Below are 21,278 nucleotides of genomic sequence, written 5' to 3' on the forward strand. Positions count from 1 at the left end.
TCTCGCTTTTCAAGGTTCTAACTGTGAATGAAATTGGGTGGCATGTGCTGGTCTCCTTTGACACCCTATTCTCTCACCTAAGCATATTTTTCATTAGATTAGTATGCATCACTGATTTCCTTCAGTCAGTGGGTTGTTGCCAGTTTTTAATGTAAAGGTGTCCACCTATTCAATGAAATTGTTATCTTCTTGTTCACATCTTCATTAACTTTGCCAGGAGCGGATTGAGGCTTTTTTTTTCTGGGTGTAGACAGGAACACTGGCTTTGTTTCAGGACATGGAGTCATGGTGTGGGCTGCCTTCAGCTTTCAGATTCCTGTGCACAGCTGAAGGTTTTAAACTAATCTTTTCAGCTTTCCAGCTCTCCTATTCTGCAAAGTAGACATAAGTCAGTATGGGCTTTCCTAGTTAAGTTTTAACAACTCTGGTATAGAATCACATAAGCAAAGTATAATAGTTTTCACTCTCTATTTTGAAGGGTTGTATTCAGTTATCATATGATCTTGAGTTCTACACCTCTAGCCTGTGAACTTTTATATCTGATGCCTGAAGAAAACCTTTCTCCAAACACAGTTCAGTATCTGCAAGAAGGAAAACTGCTACTCTTGTTTCAACCTTAAACTATATCTTGTTCCACTGTACTTGGATACCAGCACTCCAGTAAATTCTGCTTTATTCCTGGATCTCTCCAAAGAAAGCTGTCTCAATATCACTGATATCTCCAGTTTCTTGGAATTGTCACCTTTCATGACTTTTCTTTTTTGCTCATTATGTAATGCTCATTCTGTTTATTGCCACAATGCCCATTTGCAAAACTGACATTCAGTCCCTTATGCAGATGGATTTTCACACTGATGCCTTTTTATCAGTCACTCCAATAAGTTAGCTGGGGCGGTTAATGGACACTCTCCCTGCTTCCTTATTTGCATACAGCAATTCCTTTCCTTCTAAACACAACATAAGCCACTGTGTCAGTCTTTTTGAGGGGAGAGGAGGAATAGTTCTCCCTATCACCCCAAGTCCTCATACAATTTAGCTTTCTGACTTCAGCTTGACAGCTTCATTGAATTCTCTTTGTAAGGGTTAGATCATCACTCAACTGCATGCTTCACCCAAGACTTTAAAAACAATTTTGTCCCTGGTTAGTTCATCTTTTTAAACTGCCAAACACACAGTTCTCTTCATTTCTGTACAGATCATTGATAAAAATCTTAATACTCTCTCCTTGCTGCTGGGTAATGTTATTATGTTTGGCATGCTCAATGATGGTACTTCTTGGTATATCATCTGTACAACCAGTCCTTGCATGCTAACATTGTAATGACCTGCTTGCTGCTTGACTTTTCAGTAAAATCCCATGCAGGATCATATCTGGTAAATTTTCATACCAATTCAGCCCTGTTTTTGTTGATAGAGGCCTGCGACTTTCCTGAAGCTTGCTGGTAAAAGCAGAGACATTTCCATTTGCTTCTTTCATGGCTGCTACTGAATATTTTTGGTCCCGTTAGACTGAAGAGAATCTGCACAGCATGAACTCGACTTAAGAAACATCTTACCTTGGCTTCATCTTGCCATGAAGCTGCAGGATATGACTTTGCATCAGTTTGTGTGAGATAGACCGTCTTATTAGCTTATAACACTCAGCCTTAACCCCTCATGCTACAGTCATTGTAAATTTACCCTTCCCAAAATGCCCAATAACATTTCTGCAGCTAAACAAGTATGTATTAAAGTGCCTAGCACCAATCTGCAAAAACATATGCAACCCCATTAAAGTCTGGACAGGCTTACTGATTGAACTGCTAATGACACAAAGAGGTTGAATCCCGAAGGTGTATGTTTACAGATGCCGGGCCAAAGTTGACCAGGTATTTAGCCAATGTAATATCGACTCTCTCTGAGCAACTGAAACAGGTCTAAGTACTGAGCCAGAGGCCCTCACTGCTGGTTAATCATTGACCTGCCATTATCTGAACAGCGTTGTTATCTGGCCAGCTTGTCAGTTTATGACAGGGCCTTCTTATCAACCTGTGCACCATCATGTGGCCATGAGCTGCGGCTAGAGCAGGCCACCAATGTTGCACCTTTTCTAAGTAAAGGCCAGCAGGTAACGGCGTGTCACGGGTTATTGCCGGTCACTGAAACCGGGAAAGTAGGACATAGTCCGGCCAGCCACACGCATTACGGCCTCCCCACATCTGCAATGAGGTTTTAATTGCAGGTTCTGTGAAGCTTTATTCCTGCACCCTCTCGTTCCAAAACCTGGCCTGTGCCGCTTCATGTTTGAAGCTGGACATTCAAGAGCGTCAGGCTGGGGGTTAATAATGTGCCAGTGGCCGTTCGTCCGGCACCACAGCGATGTCTATCAAAGCTGCGCTCACATCTCTCGGTAAGTGGCACCTCGGCTACTCAATATACCCCCGCTCAGACTGACAGGGATCTGGAGCTCTGAAGACTCGATCATGTTGCAGGTTGGCTGTAACTCTCTTTCTCTCACTCTCTCTCACACACGCATACACACACACCACTCTGTGCTGGGGGAACTGAGAGATAAGTGGGTCACAAAGTCAGACAGCGTGCCAGCAATTCCAGAGTCCGTTCATCTCCCGAACACTTGTGGTCGGAGACTTCAGAAAGAGATCTAGCTGGCGCTGAAATGGTCCATTCAACTTTGTACGCCCTTGAGCCGAGCTGAACCCCTGCGGTCTGTTGTAGATCTGGCTAAGTTGTCGCATTGTCATAGCTCTGCCCCCTGGCACCCGGGGTCCTGAGGGTTAGTTTTTTTTTATTTAGGGAGAAATGGACGAGTCCCCAACCGCGAGAAAGCACTTCCTGAAAGGACCGTGTCTGTGAGCAGAGCTTCCTTTGACTGGGATCAGAGTATCACCATATAAGGCCAAGGGAAGTGCCAGCTCCTGTGGGCATGTTCAGTATCGGGGGCCGGGGGGCGGGGGGGGGGGGGGGAGAGGGATGTGGGAGGGAGTTGAAACACCTTGTCCGTCAACTACAGTTGTGACAATATCAGTGGCTCCCCAGCCTCCAGGATTTACCATTTGGCTCCGCGAGCAGTGCCCGGAGCTGGGCACCTCCTGTGCGACGCCTGGGTCACCACACTCCCCTCCAAAGCCATTTCCAAGCTGGGCACTGAAAGATGAACAGTTTTAGCGTTATGGCCCGACTGTTAACTCCGGGTGCTTTAAAATATTCGTTGAAGACAGTCCGAGAGGATAAACAATGTGGGATGCGGCGCCCCAATAACATGATATCCACGGCAAGTTCTGATAATAGGCAAAAGAGATCATATCACAGCATTGTCTGATTTCTGGCGAGTTAAAGAGCCGAAAGAGAACTGATAATGTGCATCCCACTGTCGGCCCGGGACATCCGCAAGGTGTTCAGTTACCAGTTTAGGTTTTCTTGCGCCAAAACACTCGCAGCCCTGTTCCTAGGCGTGGATGCGCAAGGCGCTTTTGCACATGGGAAAGGTATTTCACACTCATATTTCGGGACAATGATCCCAGGGCGGATTGCCACAAGGTGCTAAAAGCAGTCTTGAAATTGTTTCGATTTGTTCACGTTTCAGAAGCAAACAGCAATCGTAAAGGCGCCCAGACGTTTGTGTATCTCTGCGGGGGGGGGGGAAGAGAAATCGGTGCATTGTAAGGAAAATCAGACAACAAAAGAAAAAAAAATTCGGCAAACAGGAATTAAAAATAGAGAGAGGTATCTGTTTCAGCACGTGTGGCCCTGTTCATAAAATACCACCGCTCCATTGAAATAATGATCGAACACTGCGGGGAACAGGATTAAAAACTGGATTATGCAACTATCTTTGTGGAAAGTGTTAATGCTTTGTTAATGGGTGCACAGTTGGTTAGATTGACAGGTTGAGAGAGGAATAGACCATTAACAGACAGATAGACGAATGACAGATAACATTCCAGAAGTTACATGGCTTCCCAGCGCAGTAATTACACAAACTTGCCCTGCAATATGCTTAAACACAACGTAATGAAGGCTGTATTTCCCTAAATAGCTGTTATCCTCGCTGATCAGCTCCTGTGATTTCATTATTCAGATATGTTTATCACGTCGAGAGAAAAGAGCTGATAAGTCAAGTAAAAATATGAACTACCTAACGCAGAGGCGAGTAGGCAACAATAATTCAATTTTGCTTCGCGTTTTATTCCTGGCTCTGCTTGGATCTATTGGTAGATTCCCGAGAGCTGGATGTAATGTATTGGCCTCATAAAGAGAGAGAGAGAGAGAGAGAGACCTTTCGAAGTATGTGAGCTGTCAGAAGCCGAAGAAAGAATAGCCTGGTAGTATTAATGACCGTCGCTTTTCAAAGAGACAACGTGAGTTTAAAATGGGCCACCTCGCCTCGGCTAGTGTTACATTGCGGCGGAGTTAGCAGACGGCATATGCGAGGCTGTTTGCTTGGAATATGTATGCTAGTTTGTTGAAATTCCGTAAAAAAAGTGACAGGTGTCTCCTGTAAAAACGGATTTAAATTACAGATCGATTCTGCAATCTCCCAGAACTTTGAATCGGATCTTTTTGTTGGGTGGTGGGTGAGAGGGGAGGAAGTTCCGTGGTGGCCAATGCCCTTGAGCAGTGATTCACATGAAGCTGAGCTATGTGTCTGCTTCCCCACTGCACTCTTACCCCTTACACGTAGCATCTCAACTATCGCCAGTCACCTCCGGTAAGAGGAAGGGTCATTGCTGTTGAGTTAATTGAGCCAGTGAGTCTCTGTTTAGCATGCTGTCTTCATCATCTAGTCAAACATTTCAGGAAAGAACAGCGAACTTGTTAAAATATGCAGCATCGAATACATTGTGCAGGAGGTTCGCCTCCCAATCAAAATCACGCGGTTAATATAAACTTCGTTTCTTAGAATAATGCTCAGTCGCACTCGATAATGTGATGAATTAATATTTCAATAAATCATGAATAAGGCGGCTGGTGAAAAACTGCGAGTAATCTAAAGTTAGTTTTATTTGTTACATAGCGCCGCAATATAATACCGAAAGGACCGGCACAAAACTACCTCAATGGAACCGCAAATGACCCGTTCACGCTCTGAAAATCCAACTCAATCCTTTCTTTAGGTTCACGAATACGGAGTGTGGTGGACCTGACGGGTCAGTTGTTATTTGAATTGTATATATACGGAATCGAATTGCAAATGTCAAAAAAACGCGCTTGCTTCCCAAAATGGCCAAAAGCATTTCATAAAGATTGTGATATTTCGCACCAGTTTGTGATTGGCACGCCATTGAAAGTTTACCATTATATTCAACTTTCGCTGTTAATGATTCTGTAAAAACCAAATGTTTGGGGCATCAAGCAAGCAGTGTGCAAATACACGATTCCGTGTTGTGTGATCAGTATTCGCACCTGACTCTGTTTCACACCTATGTAATGAATCGTGAGCAAGCCGTTTCAAAAAAAAATGTAAAGGCTCTTTGATAAGATTCAGTTGAGATACTATGATATGGCCAAGTTCTTTGGAATTAGCAGATAAAAAAAATTGTTGGCTCAAAAAAAAGTTCTTAGTGAGCCAACTGCTGTACGAAATGAGACCCTTTCCTCTGTTGACCCACCGCCCCAACTTTCAGATGTCCCACTAGAATCAAGGTCACGCTCCGAACGCCAGCCTTTGGGGTCACATTGTGCACGATGCTGCAAATCCAACCGTTGAGAGTCAATCTTAACTGTCCAGTCATTGGGATCCGCACCAATCCCACTAAATGCCAAGTGTCCTTTCGGACTGCACAATGCTGGCGCAGTGAGTTGGTTAAGACTTCGTGCAATCGTTCAAGTTGACAGATGCAATGGATCGAAAAATGACAGCAATGTGAAACTGGGTTGCACTGAGACTGTGCTAAGTGCAGGAAGGACCAGCAAGGCTGTGATTGTGAGATGCTGAGCTGCCTCCTGGTTCCTGGAGGAATGTTATGATTGTCCTGGAGATGGAGGAGGGAGGGGGCGGGAACAGGAGCGGCTCCTGGGCCCAGGCCGTCCCTCTTTATTGGCTGAGTCAGGCTGACGCTGGGGCGGCCTGATGAGCCTATTGGACTGCGGGCGGCAGGTCGCTGGGAAAGCGCGGGTGAAGAGGAAGTGCAGGATTGTAACTTAACAGGCCAGCCTCCCTGCATACACTCGAGCCGGAGACTAGAATGAGTCGGTGTCAGTCTGATCCGGGGGAGGGGGGCATGTCATTGAGTCCCAACAACACGCGCTAACAACAAACACACACTTCTCTCTCTCACTCTCTCTCTCTCTCTGTCTCTACTCAGTCAAGTTGTATTCGATCTCAGCTCTAAATCAAGCCAATCTCTGGTTTCCATTGCGCTGTGTGTGTGTGTGTCCGTCCGTCCGGATCTTCGGATAGCGCACGGAGGTTCGCACCACCATCACCTCTCCCCCCCCCCCACCCCACCCCCACCCCAGCCGCCCGGGGGAGTAGTGTCATGCTGCCCCAAGCCGAGGCACTATCCATTGGCATTGCTTACTCGCATGGGGATCGGATGGCGGAGGCGATGCACGGTAAGAGAGCTGCGTTTTGTACTGAACAACCTGGTCAGTTGATCGATTTAACAAACAGTTGAGCCGGGTTCGGAGGGCGGGGTGGAGTGGGGGGGGGGGGTTGTTGGTGGAATGTGGGAGTGCATCAGCTCCTGTACCTCGCCCTTTGTTAGTGGGTAGAGCGGAGTGCTAAGGGATGTGGGGATGTTGACATTTCGCCCAAGGTCTCTCCAGAAATGAGAGGAGAGTGACTATCTGTGCCCCATGAATGTGCATGTTTCTCAGATTGGGAAGGTGGAAAGGCGGGGGTGGGGTGTGTGGATGGGGCGGGGTGGGGGTGGTGGTGAGACGGTGGTGGCTGAGAATCTGTGCAAAGCTGAAGCTAGAGACCTAACCTGTCCTCCCCTGGACCCCGCAGCCCGAGACAACGTGGCCACTCACAGCGCCCGTTACTAAACTATTCACTCCAACGCAAACTACAAACTCAGTCGCTGCCTTATTGCCCACCACCCAGCCCACCACCTCCCAACCCGTCCAGGAGTATGAGGGTGATCTAGCCGGACCCCCGGGCTGAGTTAACAGCTCAGGCCGGCTATCCCACCGGACAACACGGCAAGCAAGTACATGAACCCCGGGGAGAGAGGTGGAAAGGGGTGGGGGGCAATTGGCGGGGTGTAGCGTTGCAGGCGACCCAATTTTACACACATGCTCAACAGAGGGAAGAAACTCCGTCTAAGTACTCTGGACATGTTGCTTTCTGAAAAGCATCACCTCTGCAAATGGGAACCAGATTAAATATTGGCATTTGATAGAGGCGTCTTTGTGCGTTTTGACTCGGTTTTAAGAACCCTCTGTGCAGTATAGACAGACTCGCTGGTGCCCGTGATGTTAAAACGCAATGAGAATTCGATCTCAGTTTGACACCGGGGGGGGGGGGGGGTACTTGGCGCTCTCAGCTTCATACCTTGCCGCTTGATAAGTTGAAACTGAAAGTTTCTCGCCAAGCTTGCAGAGGACTGTAAGGAAACCATCCGTCTCTTCCTCACTCAGTCCGCTGTGTCGCCGCATCTCCGTCCCGGCTCCTGTCATGTCGGTAGAAAGGAGAAGGGAGGACGCTTATGGGTGTCCCAGAAGCAAGCAATCTGTGCGGAGAACTGGGAGCGCGCCGCACTCGGGGCTGGATTTGGAAAGGACTCTTGGAAGTAGTTGCACTGGGGAGGGAACTGGGCCTCCCCGAGCGAACGCGCTGCTTTAAGCTTAGTGACCATTTCGCAAAGGTGACCAGGACAGGGGATCAATACGAGGGTTTACAGACTACAGCAGGGCGGATATACCCGGCATTTCATTGTATCAGCACCCTGACAAAACCGGATTCCTGTAGCTGCTGACGTGTTTTCCAGTCCTCCCAACTAGTCACAGCAGCAGCAGAATATTGGGATTCACATCAAGGAAGTCGTTACTTGTCTCTTTTGTTCTAAACTAACGTTTCACTTCCACGTATTGCGGAGTGTGATTTCCTCCAAGAGCGCAAGATATCTCAGTTGTCCTTTAAACTATTCCAACTGCGGCAGTTTCAGTCCAAGTTCGCCAAAGACCAGGTGGAAAAGCTTCCCGTTTCGAAAAGCTTCCCGTTTCGCTAACCCTCTCTGATATTCCTCTCCTGCCTCCTGCTCCCAGAGCACCTGTCGGGCGGCAGACGCGTTGCGGATTGTGCGCGTAACTCAGACCAGAAGATGACAATAAGCTTATAAATAACAAGCTTCAGAAATAGAGCGCTCACAGACCCCTAGAAATAGCCCAGGCTCCAGTGGAGAGCCGGGGTTGGGGGGCAGGGGGTAATGTCCGATAGTTTGCCGCTGCGCTCAATCTCAACCGAGAGCCCATCATTTCAAAAGGAAATTCATATACAGTTGGGAGTCGGTGGGGAGACAAATCTGTGAGGTGGGGGCGGTTTGTTCGCTTGCGCCCGTTTTACGCTATTCCACCACCCCCCCCAGCGCCCCCCCCCCCCCCCCACCAAACGCCTGTCCTGCCTTCTTCATCTAAGGGAAAGATCTGCTTTGTTAGATAAAAGTTACTTGCCCCGCATGTAGTGACACGAAGAAACGTCCTTTCAAAACCAACATGCCGCTTGCTTCAGATTTAAAGCTCAGTTTAAATTTCTGAAGCGCTGTTCTCCCCCTCCCAAAGAAAAAAAACAAAACGCAAAGTTACCATTTCACCTCTCCGAGTGAAAAAAAACAAACTTTTTTTTGAGGAATGTGAACTTTTAAACCGTCAACACAGCCCGCAGCGGAGAAAGGGATTACACCGTTTATAATCGAATATTTCAGTAATTACAGAAAGCATCGAGATCCTTGCAGTGGCATGAACTTTGCAACAGCTCAGACCCAGACAGCCCGCGTGGATGGACGTGCATGTAGATTCATTTTAAATCAGGCACTTGAAAGAAGTAGTTGGAGGAAAGTTTAGCCAACGCGGAATTCTTTTCCCGTCTGCCAATAATCCGTTTCCGATCGAAGCAGCTGAAGCACTCGTTCAGTTCAGACCGGTCGAGTTGCTTTGCCGGATACAGAAATCTTCAGCAAGGCTTTCAGTATTGTTTTGAAAGAAAACTCTGTACTGATAGCACCAGGACAATCATTTTGCTTGGGTTGGTGGGGGCGAGGCGGGGAGAGTGCACCTATTTCGTACTCTGATCTGAACATTGGCTTCCCTCGCTCGCTCCAGCTGACAGATGAAAATAGCAGCATTGCACATTTCATGTCAGCAAAAAAACAGTAGTTTTATGGGGCGGGGGGTGGCATGTTGGAGGACTGTGACTTCCCTTTCAAGTCCAGCGAGCATTCCTCGACCTGTGTTTGCGAGTAATCCCCGCGTCCCCGGCCGGACAAGGGACTCAATTCTAAACAATCCGTTGCCCTGGAAGTAGACCCAGAGAACGGGTTTCTCCCGGTTTCTCGGCACGACTATTTCTTAGTTGAGTTTTGCGGCCAACGCTTAACTCTGGCTTTTTTCTTATCTGGACCGTCGCATGTGTGAGGGGGTAGGTTAATTCAGGGTGCGTTTTAAAGGTGAGTTTATTCTAACGGTGAGATTCTGGCAATCCGTTGAGAAGAGTTTAAAATGGAGTTACAGGTTTTTTTAATTAAATATCGTTCGCTCCAACCAGGGATCAATTGCAAAGCAGCAGGAGAGTTAGCACAGGGTGAGCCCATTACTCCCCGGCCGAGTGGCATGGTGCGAAATGCACCCATCTCGTTGTTTGTACTTTTAAAGTTTTACTCAGCGCATAGCCCTCGGTTGACTTCTGAACACTGAGGAGTTAGTGTGGGATGTTGTAAAGTGGGATTCCGGGGCAGGAATCAGCGAGAATTCATATCCCGCATCAAGCTGTTGCCGCCAGTAAAACAACGTGTTAGAGAGAAAGTATGGGAAACGATTTGAACGGTAACGGGTCAATATTGCACGAGTGGGATTTTGCCTGATTTCTGTTCCGCAGTGTGCGTGCCGGCTGCCTCACCTCACACCCACACCCCCCCCCCCCCAAAGAAAACAATCCCCTCTGGGTATATCGGGAGCACCGAAGGGAAAGAACAGCATACATGGTGCAACTCTCGGATCATCTTGTCGCCGCCCACCCCCACCCCATACTCGCCCAGTATTATCGCCCCGTGAATCCGACAAGGCGAAACACCACTTTGAACTGCTGTCGGAATTCTAGAATGATCCCGTCCCAATAAAGTTTTCTTTCAAAAAGTTCTTCTTTACATTTTATTGCAGTCACCTACTCGCTGACGCCAAGCACCTAAACCAGCCTGAGAACCACACAGCTTGCCCGAATGTGAATTCCTGACAGTGACCTGACATTGATGAGCTTTAGTGCTGAGTAAAATAAAAGCAGCCAGCAGTTTTTAAGCTGCCAGTCCCACAAGGTGCGTTACTATTACCTGTACGTTTCTTCTCGAGTGTCTCCGCTGCTTTCTGTAACTACAACTGTTAAGATTCCAGCCCCTGTTATGTGATGGTCATTAATCCCACGCCCCCCCCCCCATCCCCAAACCTTCCTTTTTTTAATGGTCCTGACAACCCCTGCCCTCTCAACCAATCGCTTCCTCCCTCTATTCTCATCGTTTTGGCAGCTGTTGGATGCTCCGGAGCGTGTAAGAAGGAAGGGGATGAGACCCGTGTACAATCCCCACACCCTTCATTCGCCGAGCAGGACTCTCGATCGATGTTGTCGTTAAAGCGAAGCTCATTTACACCTGGCCGCTGTGTCATTCCAATGTACGTGTGTGTGTGTTGCGTGTGTATTGTGCGTGTGTGTACACACAAAGTGGTCTCTGAAGAAGTGGCGTGATTTTCTCCCCCTCACTCTCTGTGTCTCTCCTTAGCCAGCCAGTTGAAAATGATGGAGTATGCCTACGATGAGGATTTGGACGAACTGTGCCCGGTTTGCGGTGACAAAGTCTCGGGCTACCACTACGGCCTGCTAACCTGTGAGAGCTGTAAGGTGAGTGGCACTTTGCCTGGCTCACTCCACTCTCTATGCTCGCCGTCCCCAGGGAGCTAGCTGCCAGCGCCGCTTTCGGCGCCACGAGTTTCCCTTTGCCTTCCTAAAGCCAGCTTCTGTTTCAGATACTTTATAATCCGGACTCCAACCCCTGCCGGCACTTTCTACCAATCTTCGAACAAAACTACCCTTCCGCGTTCATTTTGGAGACGGTGAAGATTGTGCGGTTATTTTATTTATTTGGTGGGGGTGGGGGTGTCGGTAGGTGTGTGGAGGGGTTCACCCTATTCAGACTAGCATCCTGCCCCACCCCCTTGTTCATATCTGACCCATTCTAATCTGCTGTAAGGGATCCCCGTCAGTACATGGCAGTCTGCCTGGGGATGAGGAAGTGTCAGTTAAAGGTAAGATTGTAGTTCGGAGCGGACTTTGGGGGGGTGGTGGCTGGACTGGGGGTGGGAGTGTTTGATTCGTTATTGTTCGCTCGTGTTCACTACGATTGCAAGCATTTCCAGCATAACTCACACTCAAACCCTCACTTCCCTCCGGTGCCCCCTGCTTGTCAGTCTCTTCCCCCACCCCGTGAAAGTCACCCTCAAAATCTTCCCGTTAGTATTGGGCAGCAACCCTTAAAACCGAGGGGCTTTTTCTGTTCTTGGCGTTGGGTTTATTTCAGTGACAGGAGTGTTAAATGCTCCTTTCCGAGGAGAGAGGGATCGTTTAACAAAACCGCCGAAACGAAAAGTCGGGTTTGGTGAGATACGTACATCCCAGACAAGTTATCCTACCTTTCTCTCGCCCCCCCCTCTCTCTCTTCTCCCCCTCTCTTTCAAGGGTTTCTTCAAACGCACAGTTCAGAATAACAAAAGGTACACGTGTATAGAAAACCAGAGCTGCCCTATCGACAAAACGCAGAGGAAACGGTGCCCCTATTGCCGCTTTCAGAAATGCCTGACTGTCGGGATGAAGTTGGAAGGTAAGTGGGTACTTTCAGACGCGACCGAGCCGTGTGTCGTCTGCCTCCGCCGTTTCAAACAGAAAACGTAGAGGGATTGAACACATCGGAGAAACAGGAGGCTACTGTCCTGATCACAGAGTGAGGGCTACACAGAACAATTTCAGTTATGTCCGACAGGCACGCAGCTTGAATCTGATATCATTCCGCAGATTAATAAGAACAAACGTTCAGCGGTCCTGATAGGCCGAAACAAACCAAGGCTCCCGATTATAATGTCTACCAAGTGAAATTCTGGTGACCGTTTCAGAGTTTGTCAGAATTACAAGCTGTTTCTCTTATTCCCCTTCTCCCAGAGTTGGACACTCTCGCAGTTTAATCTCCCTCTCCCGATTAAAAAAGTGTTTGGGTTTTCACTCAGCTCAGGGCAATTCAATCCTCAATCCGTGACAGCAAATGGCGATTCACGGTCCCTTTCACTAACCCGAGTTCCAAAAGGGACTCCAATCTTCCGGCTGATGTATCAGTTGGATTTGACAAGTGGACGCTGAAGTTAGCCGGGAACTGAAAATCGATTTTAAAATAAAATAAAAAATAAAAACAAACTGAACTAGATTTGCAAGCTGACAGCTCAATGTTTCTGAACATTACCAGATTCCTGATTATATGAGCGATGGTGTCAGTAAAAACACATGAATAATCGTCTACGTGCCCCCTTTATAATATATCATTGTGTAAATCTCAGTGGTTGAGGACATTATTGTAAATTAGGATAACCGTGCGATTGCTTCTAAAACCGTTCTGCAGCCTGCCTGGGTCCGAATCCTTGGGAAAGCAATGTCGGAGTTGCATGCCGCGGTATATTTGTATGTTTGCATGCTGACTGTAAATGCCACAATCCATGTATTGCACTGTAGGCTCGTAGACAATGTCTAGTGTTCAACCTCATGGCTCAACTTTAAGCAGTTGACTGTTGTTGAATTCTAAATGTAGATACTGCAGTGTGCAGATTCAGGGAACAATGGCTGAACGAATATTTCAACCGGTGAAAACATAACTTAGTCATTCATTGATGAAACGGATCAAATGTACTGGCGTGCTTTACCTTTCTGATCTTAATGCATCCAGCACCTAGTGAACTTACTAGCGGTGACGCATGATATTTACTACTTTCATTTTGGTTGTCTTTATTTTGCTACCAACTTTTCTTCCCTATTTGCTGGGGGCTACTGGATAACGGATAGTTTCTGCTGGCTGGAAAATTGCTTAATATTCACTTAGTGGCAAGTGACAACGTGACGGCAAAATGGTTTTAAAAATCCGTACATCATGTTGCTCTCCCCGTTATCCAGACTCTTGGACTTACAACGGGAATGTAGATGCAGGACTGAGGGTGAGGGGTACTCAGAGAGTAGGAAAACCTGTTTCGCTTTCCCTGCCAAGCTTCCACAGTCCCTGACCCGGGGTGCCGAGGCCGGTTCTATCATGGTCGCCACCGCCTGGGAGTCGATAAAGTGGGGATGGAACCTGGATGATCCATCCGCGCAGGCTTTGGAAGGACATTTAAAAGGGATTCTGTTGCTTTCCCTGGAAACTGTAACGAGGCTGCTTAAGTATCCCTGTTGAAAAGACTGGAATGACTTATCTCTACTTAAAGAATCTTTGAGAATTAGGAGTTGCAAAGACGGAGAGAATCGATTTTTACGCGATTGGTTTTTTAAATATTAGAGCCTGGGTATCCTTAAATTTCATTCCTAACCTGCAATCTGCCAGTCAGAATCAGACTTTGATTCGTTGTTGCACCAGAAATGACGAGGAAGGGAAATCATTTAAGTGCATTAAGAAAACAAATATCAGGATTCACACTCAAAATCATTCTGCAGCATTCACCTCCATTATTCCATGTGACGTCTGAACACTGTGCCAAAATGTCTTTGTGACTCCACATCTCCGTCTTGGCATACGAGTGGAAATTGCACCAGGTCAGAGGAATGTGCTCCATGCCAACCCTTTTCTAATTGGATCAATTGATGTCGCACCATCCAACGTAATTATTATCGATTCCTATATTACATAACGTTGCCCCATCTGCTTGTCTACGGTTTCGTTGTCCTGTGTTACTTCTGAAGCTCTGTCAATATTTGTAACTTTGCTTAAAAAAGAATCAAGTGACATTTTCACAAACACATTTGTCTTCATTCTACACAATAAACTGAAAGTCCTTTTTAAACATAGTGTGTATCACTTAAACATTTATAATTTGATCATCATCCCTCATCACATTTTTCCTTCAGGATTCATAAACTGATTAGCAAATTGATCGGCGGTATGGTGAGCACTTGCTACCATAGACATTTTAGGTCTTAAAGAGGGACGTGAATCCTGGACCTTCTGGCGCAAAGGCAGATGTTCTACTAATTTTCCTATATGTTAATTCAACTTGCTTTACTACTTTTCGCTCCTATACAATTTTGTACATCACTTCATTACAAATTTTCCACTCTGTCTCGCTGGTGAAGCAATATCAACGTAAAACTATACATTACTCAGTCATCTTCCATTCTCTTCATAACACTACGCACAATTTGACAGCAACCCCTATCACTTCAGCAGGGCGCATTCAACTTCGTGGTACTTAGGAGTCAGGAATTTTAGAAGTTATTTATTGTTCCACTTTATCATCCTTTATAACGGTCACTAATACCTCAGCTTTGTCAGGAAATTACCTGTAATTTTTATTCCAATTTATTATCTAGTTTGACTGCTCATTCATAAATAATTAAAGTAACAAAGAAAGGCTGGCATTTATACAGGGCCTTTTATGAATGGAGCATGTCACAAAACATTTTATAGCTGATTATGTACTGTTACAATGCAGTCACTGTTGAAATGTAGAAAGTGCTGCAGCCAACTGATGCACAGCAAGCTACCACAAATAAAAATGTGATTATAACCTTAAAACTCTTCTTAAAATATTTACTGAAGAATAAGCAGGGGCCAGGATGATAACAACTTTTCTTCCATAATAATCATAATAGTGATAGTATTCCATCCACATAACATATCCACCTGAGAGAGGCAGTGAGGCCTTCGTTTAGTGTCTTACCTCTGGCAGTATGACATCCCCTCAGAGTACTGCACTGCAATGTCAGCTTGGACTTTTGTGCTCATAAGTAGTTATAATAATTTGTTGTGCACATGCATTTATATGGTGTAGCGGCAGCATCACTGCTGTAGTAATCCAGAACCTCAATCTCTCTCGGTCTAGGCCCAAAACGTCAGCTTTTGTGCTCCTGAGATGCTGCTTGGCCTGCTGTGTTCATCCAACTCCGCACTTTATCATCTCAGAACCTCAAGCTAATGCTTTAGGGATGAGGGTTCAAATCTGTCCATGGCAGACAGTGGAATTTGAATTCAATTAGAATTCTGGAATTAGAAGCTGGTGGTGGACATGTAACCACTGTCAATTGTCTTTAAAAATCCATCAGGTTCACTAGTAATCACAATCTGTTATTCTTACCTGGTCTGGCCCATGTGTGACTCCAGACCCCCAGCAAGGTTGGCTCTTAATTGCTGTCTGAAATGGCCCTAGCAAGTCCGATCTAGAGAGGGGCAATAAATTCTGTCCTAGCCCACAATGCACACATCCCATGAACAAATACATTCAAAATCAACAGATCTAACCAAAATCAATAATAAACCTTGGCACTTTTTATTTGTTCTGTGAGGGTTGTGTTTTTCAGAGTGTTGTGCAATCTAAATTATACAGGCATCATGTTCTATCACCATTCTGACAGGTCCCATTGCATGAATACGTATTCTGGATATCATGACAATCACAGAAATAGCTCTAAATCAGCACTTCCACAACATGTCATGTGCTGCCATCCAAAATAGTATATATTTTACTGTGGAATAACAGCATTTTTAATAGCACTTAGTAATATAGAGTTAAATCAGTCCAGGATTAGCTTGAATGAAAAATAACTCCAAATTCTCCCTTAATGGTTATAGTCAACTTTGTCATTTAGACTTGACCACTGCAAAATTTTGAGCTCTTTTTATGGTATATTGATAAATTAACACATTATTATAGGCACATAAGTACAACACCTGACAGATTTCATGAAGCCAGGAATGTTTTCCCAAGAGTACTGACAATTAGTTCCTAGACTATATTCTATTCTGTAGGCTCGAACCTCTAATCATCAAAATATTATAATGGATACATAATTTTGTAATATATTTTCATCATGGCTCTAATCTCAAAGATAAAATGTTCCGATTGTTATTTGAATTATTAGTCTCAGCAGTCTCAACATGTCATTTGCCTGACAGAGAGTTCCTGTTTTCCTTTAGTCACCAATTGCTGAAACTGCTCTGTGAGAATACTCAGTAGCCATTAGATGTGCTCAGTGGTGACAGACAGTACTCTGTCAGAGACCATTAAAATGAATCCCAAGGCATCTGCTGAATTAAATTTGTTTTAATCTTTTTTAAAATTCTGAGATATTAGAAGCTATCACAGTGATATCAGGTTCTCAATGAGCTTTTTTTTTGCACATGGGAAATATAATTTTGCTTTCCTAATGTATCATTAATGAATAGTGCAATTCAAGCAAAAGGGAGGGCAGAAGGAGGCAGAAAAACTGACTAGAACAGTGAAAGCAATTGGAAGCAGAGGTTAAATATTATCCACGTCATTGCTGACATCAAGACAAGCAAAGAGACTTTGAAAACATTATACGTTGCATCAGACATAAATTATAAAATTTGAAAGTAACATCTGATTCAGAAGAGTGCAATTATTGTAGAAACTCTTTATTTTAAAGTAAAGTGTAGTTGTTTTTCACAGAACTGTTTGAGTGCATGTAATCTAAGGATAATTCTTTTCTCAGATATACGCCGCAGTACTTGTGATGTCCAAAACATTACTCTGAAAATTAGATTCCTTTCTAACAAAGAGATCTCTGACATTACCAGGGGTGTTACAATCATACTGGCACACTGTTTTAAATTTATTTGTGCTCACATGTCCAGTTACCATGTATTGATAAATCCCTCATTGCCATTATCGAGGTTGTTCTCCTCAGATTATTTGGTCAATGCAAAGTAAAGCTGTGTAGTGATATTTTAATATGTGCAAACACCTAAGGTATAATCAGCTGCACATAAGACTGATGATTTGAAGGCTTGCTTCTGCCAGATGTTTGTCAACTGTTTGAAGCATAAGCTCACAGACAGACCTGCAGAGTAGAGATCTCTATTTTAAATGAAACAACAATCAACACATAAAATATGATGAAAGGTATTAATTTTACATACTTTACATATTTTGGAGCTACACAAACCATAACTTTCTATAAATTATCTTGAACCATTTAGGTTTTGAGTGTCCAACAGTTACTTTCTTACTTTTTGTTAATTATGTTAGGAAAATAATATTTGAGAAAAGTGTCAAAACAGTGTGATTTTTTTTGCAATGAGTATATATGCACTTGTTTGTACATCAATTAAAGAACTGATTTTCTTTTTATAACCTATGTATTCCACAGCTGTAAGAGCTGATCGCATGCGTGGAGGTCGAAACAAGTTTGGGCCAATGTACAAGAGGGACAGGGCTCTGAAACAGCAGAAGAAAGCTCTGATACGAGCAAATGGACTTAAACTAGAAGCCATGACTCAGGTGATGCAGACAATGCCAACAGACCTGACGATATCTTCTGCTATCCAAAACATCCACTCAGCCTCCAAAGGCCTACCTCTAAACCATCCTGCCTTGCCTCCAACAGACTATGACCGAAGCCCATTTGTGACATCTCCAATTAGCATGGCAATGCCAACACATGGCAGTTTGCAAGGCTATCAGACCTACAGTCCTTATCCAAGTCGTACTATCAAGTCAGAATATCCAGATCCCTATACTAGCTCCCCAGAATCTCTAATGGGTTACTCGTATATGGATGCCTACCCAACCAGCTCTCCATCTAGTATCCCACATCTTATAGTGGAACTCTTGAAGTGTGAACCAGATGAACCCCAGGTGCAGGCCAAGATCCTGGCCTACTTACAGCAAGAACAGGCCAGCAGGGGAAAACATGAAAAGCTCAACACTTTTGGGCTTATGTGTAAGATGGCAGATCAGACCCTATTCTCCATTGTTGAGTGGGCTCGAAGCAGCATATTCTTCAGAGAACTTAAGGTATGATTATAATTTTGCATTACAGTTATTTATTAAGGTTATTCAGAGAAATACCCAACTATTGCTTCTTAATGGCTGAAGATTATTTCAGTTACCTAAATGAACCATTAATTCATCATCTACTTGAGATTTTAAAGTAGATGGCTACTTAAAGCTCATTTTTGATATGATGGGGAAACTTGCATCTATACCACCTGGGTGAGAATTATTACCTGACTGAAGAGTAAGGACAGCAAGTTAGGAGGGGGAGGTCACACACTGATTACAAAAACTATTTTGCTTTCCTATTATTGGCAGAATCCATTATGGGTGTGCAGTTTCCCATTCCAAATTCCCATCTGGCATTTCACCCAGGGAAAGGTTTCCTATCCAGGTGGTACAGATAGAAATTTACCCCAGTGCGTATTTTAGATTTAAAATCTTTCCTGATTTGAATGATGCAATGTTAACATATCACAAACTTCTCAAGCCTGCAGTGATAATTTGTCACACTGGTATTTATAGTGTTACACACTGTAAGGACTATCAGATGTATTTTGAATCCTAAGCTAATTTCAGCAACAAATTGGACATTAATTTAAATTGGTGTTCTTTAGTTTGTATTTGCATCTATCTTTCTGCCTAAAATCATCAAAGGAAGGGAAATGTATCCCTGTGCACTTTATACTTTATCCTATATCTGTTAGATCATGTTGTGAGTGGATTTTGTTAAAGATTATGGATTGTTTGCATCTGGTCAAATTGCATTAGTGAAAGTCGGAACCAAAGTACCTTTTGAAATCAGACTCTTGTATTTGTCGTAAAAGTAACAGACTTGGATTTGAAGCGCATGTCAAAAGATGTTTTCAAATTAAGACGTGTTTAAAACAAAATGCTAACTAAAATATATGTTTTAGGTAATTTATTGTGATGGTTTTTAACTGCAGAACTCTGTAAAGGACATAGTTCTGGCTATGTTAAGTTACACATCATTCATAACTAGAAGTTTTAAATTTTTTATTATTTTGCAGTTCTGTGATTTTTTTTCATTACTTAGCTGCAGACTTAAAAGCTGGCATTCGCTGTCCACTTTTTTAAATGCAAAACTGTACAGTAATACATGATGAATTTTCTGTGTGTGGGGTAAATATTGCATTCAGCATGTCATGGAGTTATGATCATTTACTCGATTCATTGCCCATGACTAAAAAATTAACTACAAAAGGAATGCAATCTGGTTAGCTACAAAAATGTTGATGTGGAATTTTTGGACCAAGGTTGCAGCATTACATAGCTGTCTTGAATGACTGAACTTAGTGAAAAAATTCATTGCTGATCCTTTTCTGATCAGAGTGTGCATAAATTGTAAATGTAAAAATCGTAAAATGCAAGGCGCAGGTGATGATTGTGACTTTCAGACCTTTCAACAGGCAAAGTAAAAAATTGGGGTAGATTTTGACTTTGTGTTGTGCAAATCATGAAATAATGAGTTGAGAACCTGTTCTTCATCACTCCCAACTTTTATTTTGGTTAGCTTCAAAGAAAACTGGGTTACAGACTCATTATTAACCATTAAACACAAGAGCTTAACATAAAGATCTTATATGTGTAAAATCAAGTCACCTAAGGAGTTTGTATCAGCAGCAACTGTGTGTGAGGGCAGGAGAGTAGCAATTACTGTCAGCACCAGTTTTGAGCCTTTTATATTTAATGATATGGCCTTGTGAGGATTTTTTTTTAAATGTTGTCTCCCATTAAACAGCCATAGTCCTGAAGATGTTAACAATGCCTCTGAACCACTATGCTGTGTATTGAAATCCAACTCAAGAGGTGTGAATGCATCATTCCAGGCTGGCAGTTCAGCAGCACTGAGGGAACACTGGAGCTTTCATAAAATGGACAAGATGTTAGCCCGAGACCGACTGGCCTCCTCGGGTGAAGCGTAGAGCGCCTTTTCTCCATGATAAGACTGGATTCCAGCTCTTTAAATTCTTAACAAATCAAAGATTTGAGTCTGAGCCAAAGGCCAGTGAGGAGCCAGATCCCCTCACTGTTGCTCACTGAAGTAGTTCCGTATTTAGGGGTAAAAAGAAATCTCACCAGTAGAAACAGGAAAGTTGTAGTGCCTGAGCATATAACTGTGGTTTTGTGAGCCCATTGGAACATTGCACCTGATTTACCTAATCCATTACATCATCATTTTGCGATGAAACAAATTGTGCAGTGAAGACCATTCAAATCAATTGTGACCTTAATTCCCTTTCTTAACCTGGAATTAAAATTTTACCCAAAATAGCCAAATTAGCTGAAAATTAGAGAGGGTGGATATTAGTCCTACTCCCTCCCACCATAAACACACACAAAGGAATACCAAGGAATTTGGAGGGACTCGGTCGTTTACTTTGGTTGAGCATGATACAAATGGTCGAATCAGTTATCAAGATTGGCCATTGTTTCGGTGAAACAGGCAAGCTGCCAGCTCTCATTGTGTTGCCAGGAGAAAGCTCACCAACTGCTGAGTCAGGAGTTCCTGGTTCAAATCCCACCTGCTGCAGAGATATGTAATAACTTCTTTGAACAGAAGGATTAGAAAATATCGATAAAGTTCACCATTTCGGAAGGCAAGAAATAAGCTGGTTGCAGTTTAAAGGCAGAAGCACATTCAAGGGCATGGTTGATAAAATCGCAAAGGGAGTGGTAAGACAGCAGCTGATCTATGTGAAAAAACTGAGGAAAATCTTTAGGCACCACTTAAGTTTCAGAAAGGATGGAAGGGAAGTGTATATCAGACATATTCCAATTTTATCCAACTGTAGCTTGAGTGTGTCAGCTTTTGTGCTCCTGAGATGCTGCTTGGCCTGCTGTGTTCATCCAGCTCCACGCTTTGTTATCTTGAATTCTCCAGCCTCTGCAGTTCCCATTATCTCTGTTAAGGCCGTGCAGCTTTGTGTTCAGATTCTAATTTGCCTGTTTCTGACTGGTGTGCAGAATGCTTGAATTGAGAATATAAACAGAAAATGCAGGGAATACAAACAGGCCAGGCAGTATCTTTGGAGAGAGAAACATAGTTAACATTTCACGAAGGTGACCTGATG

General features: G+C 44.1%; 1 protein-coding gene across 7 annotated transcripts in view; it reads left to right on the forward strand.

The window, feature by feature from the left end:
• Positions 1-2,087: 2,087 nt before the first annotated feature.
• Positions 2,088-21,278, forward strand: part of nr5a2 (nuclear receptor subfamily 5, group A, member 2) — a 191,002-nt gene continuing 171,811 nt past the window's right edge. The window contains exons 1-6 of one of the 7 annotated variants that reach the window (XM_048539962.2): positions 2,088-2,389; positions 5,015-5,147; positions 10,318-10,469; positions 10,929-11,047; positions 11,882-12,023; positions 17,558-18,204. In XM_048539962.2, the coding sequence (XP_048395919.1) occupies positions 10,943-11,047; positions 11,882-12,023; positions 17,558-18,204 (894 nt within the window). In that variant the 5' untranslated portion in view covers positions 2,088-2,389; positions 5,015-5,147; positions 10,318-10,469; positions 10,929-10,942. Of the gene's footprint in view, positions 2,390-5,014; positions 5,148-6,450; positions 6,556-8,738; positions 9,609-10,317; positions 10,470-10,730; positions 10,822-10,928; positions 11,048-11,881; positions 12,024-17,557; positions 18,205-21,278 lie in introns of those variants that run through there. The other 6 variants (XM_048539965.2, XM_048539961.2, XM_048539966.2 and 3 more) reach the window with 6 other exon arrangements.

This window comes from Stegostoma tigrinum, chromosome 8, assembly GCF_030684315.1.
Source record: "Stegostoma tigrinum isolate sSteTig4 chromosome 8, sSteTig4.hap1, whole genome shotgun sequence".
NCBI classification, from domain to species: Eukaryota; Metazoa; Chordata; class Chondrichthyes; order Orectolobiformes; family Stegostomatidae; genus Stegostoma; species Stegostoma tigrinum.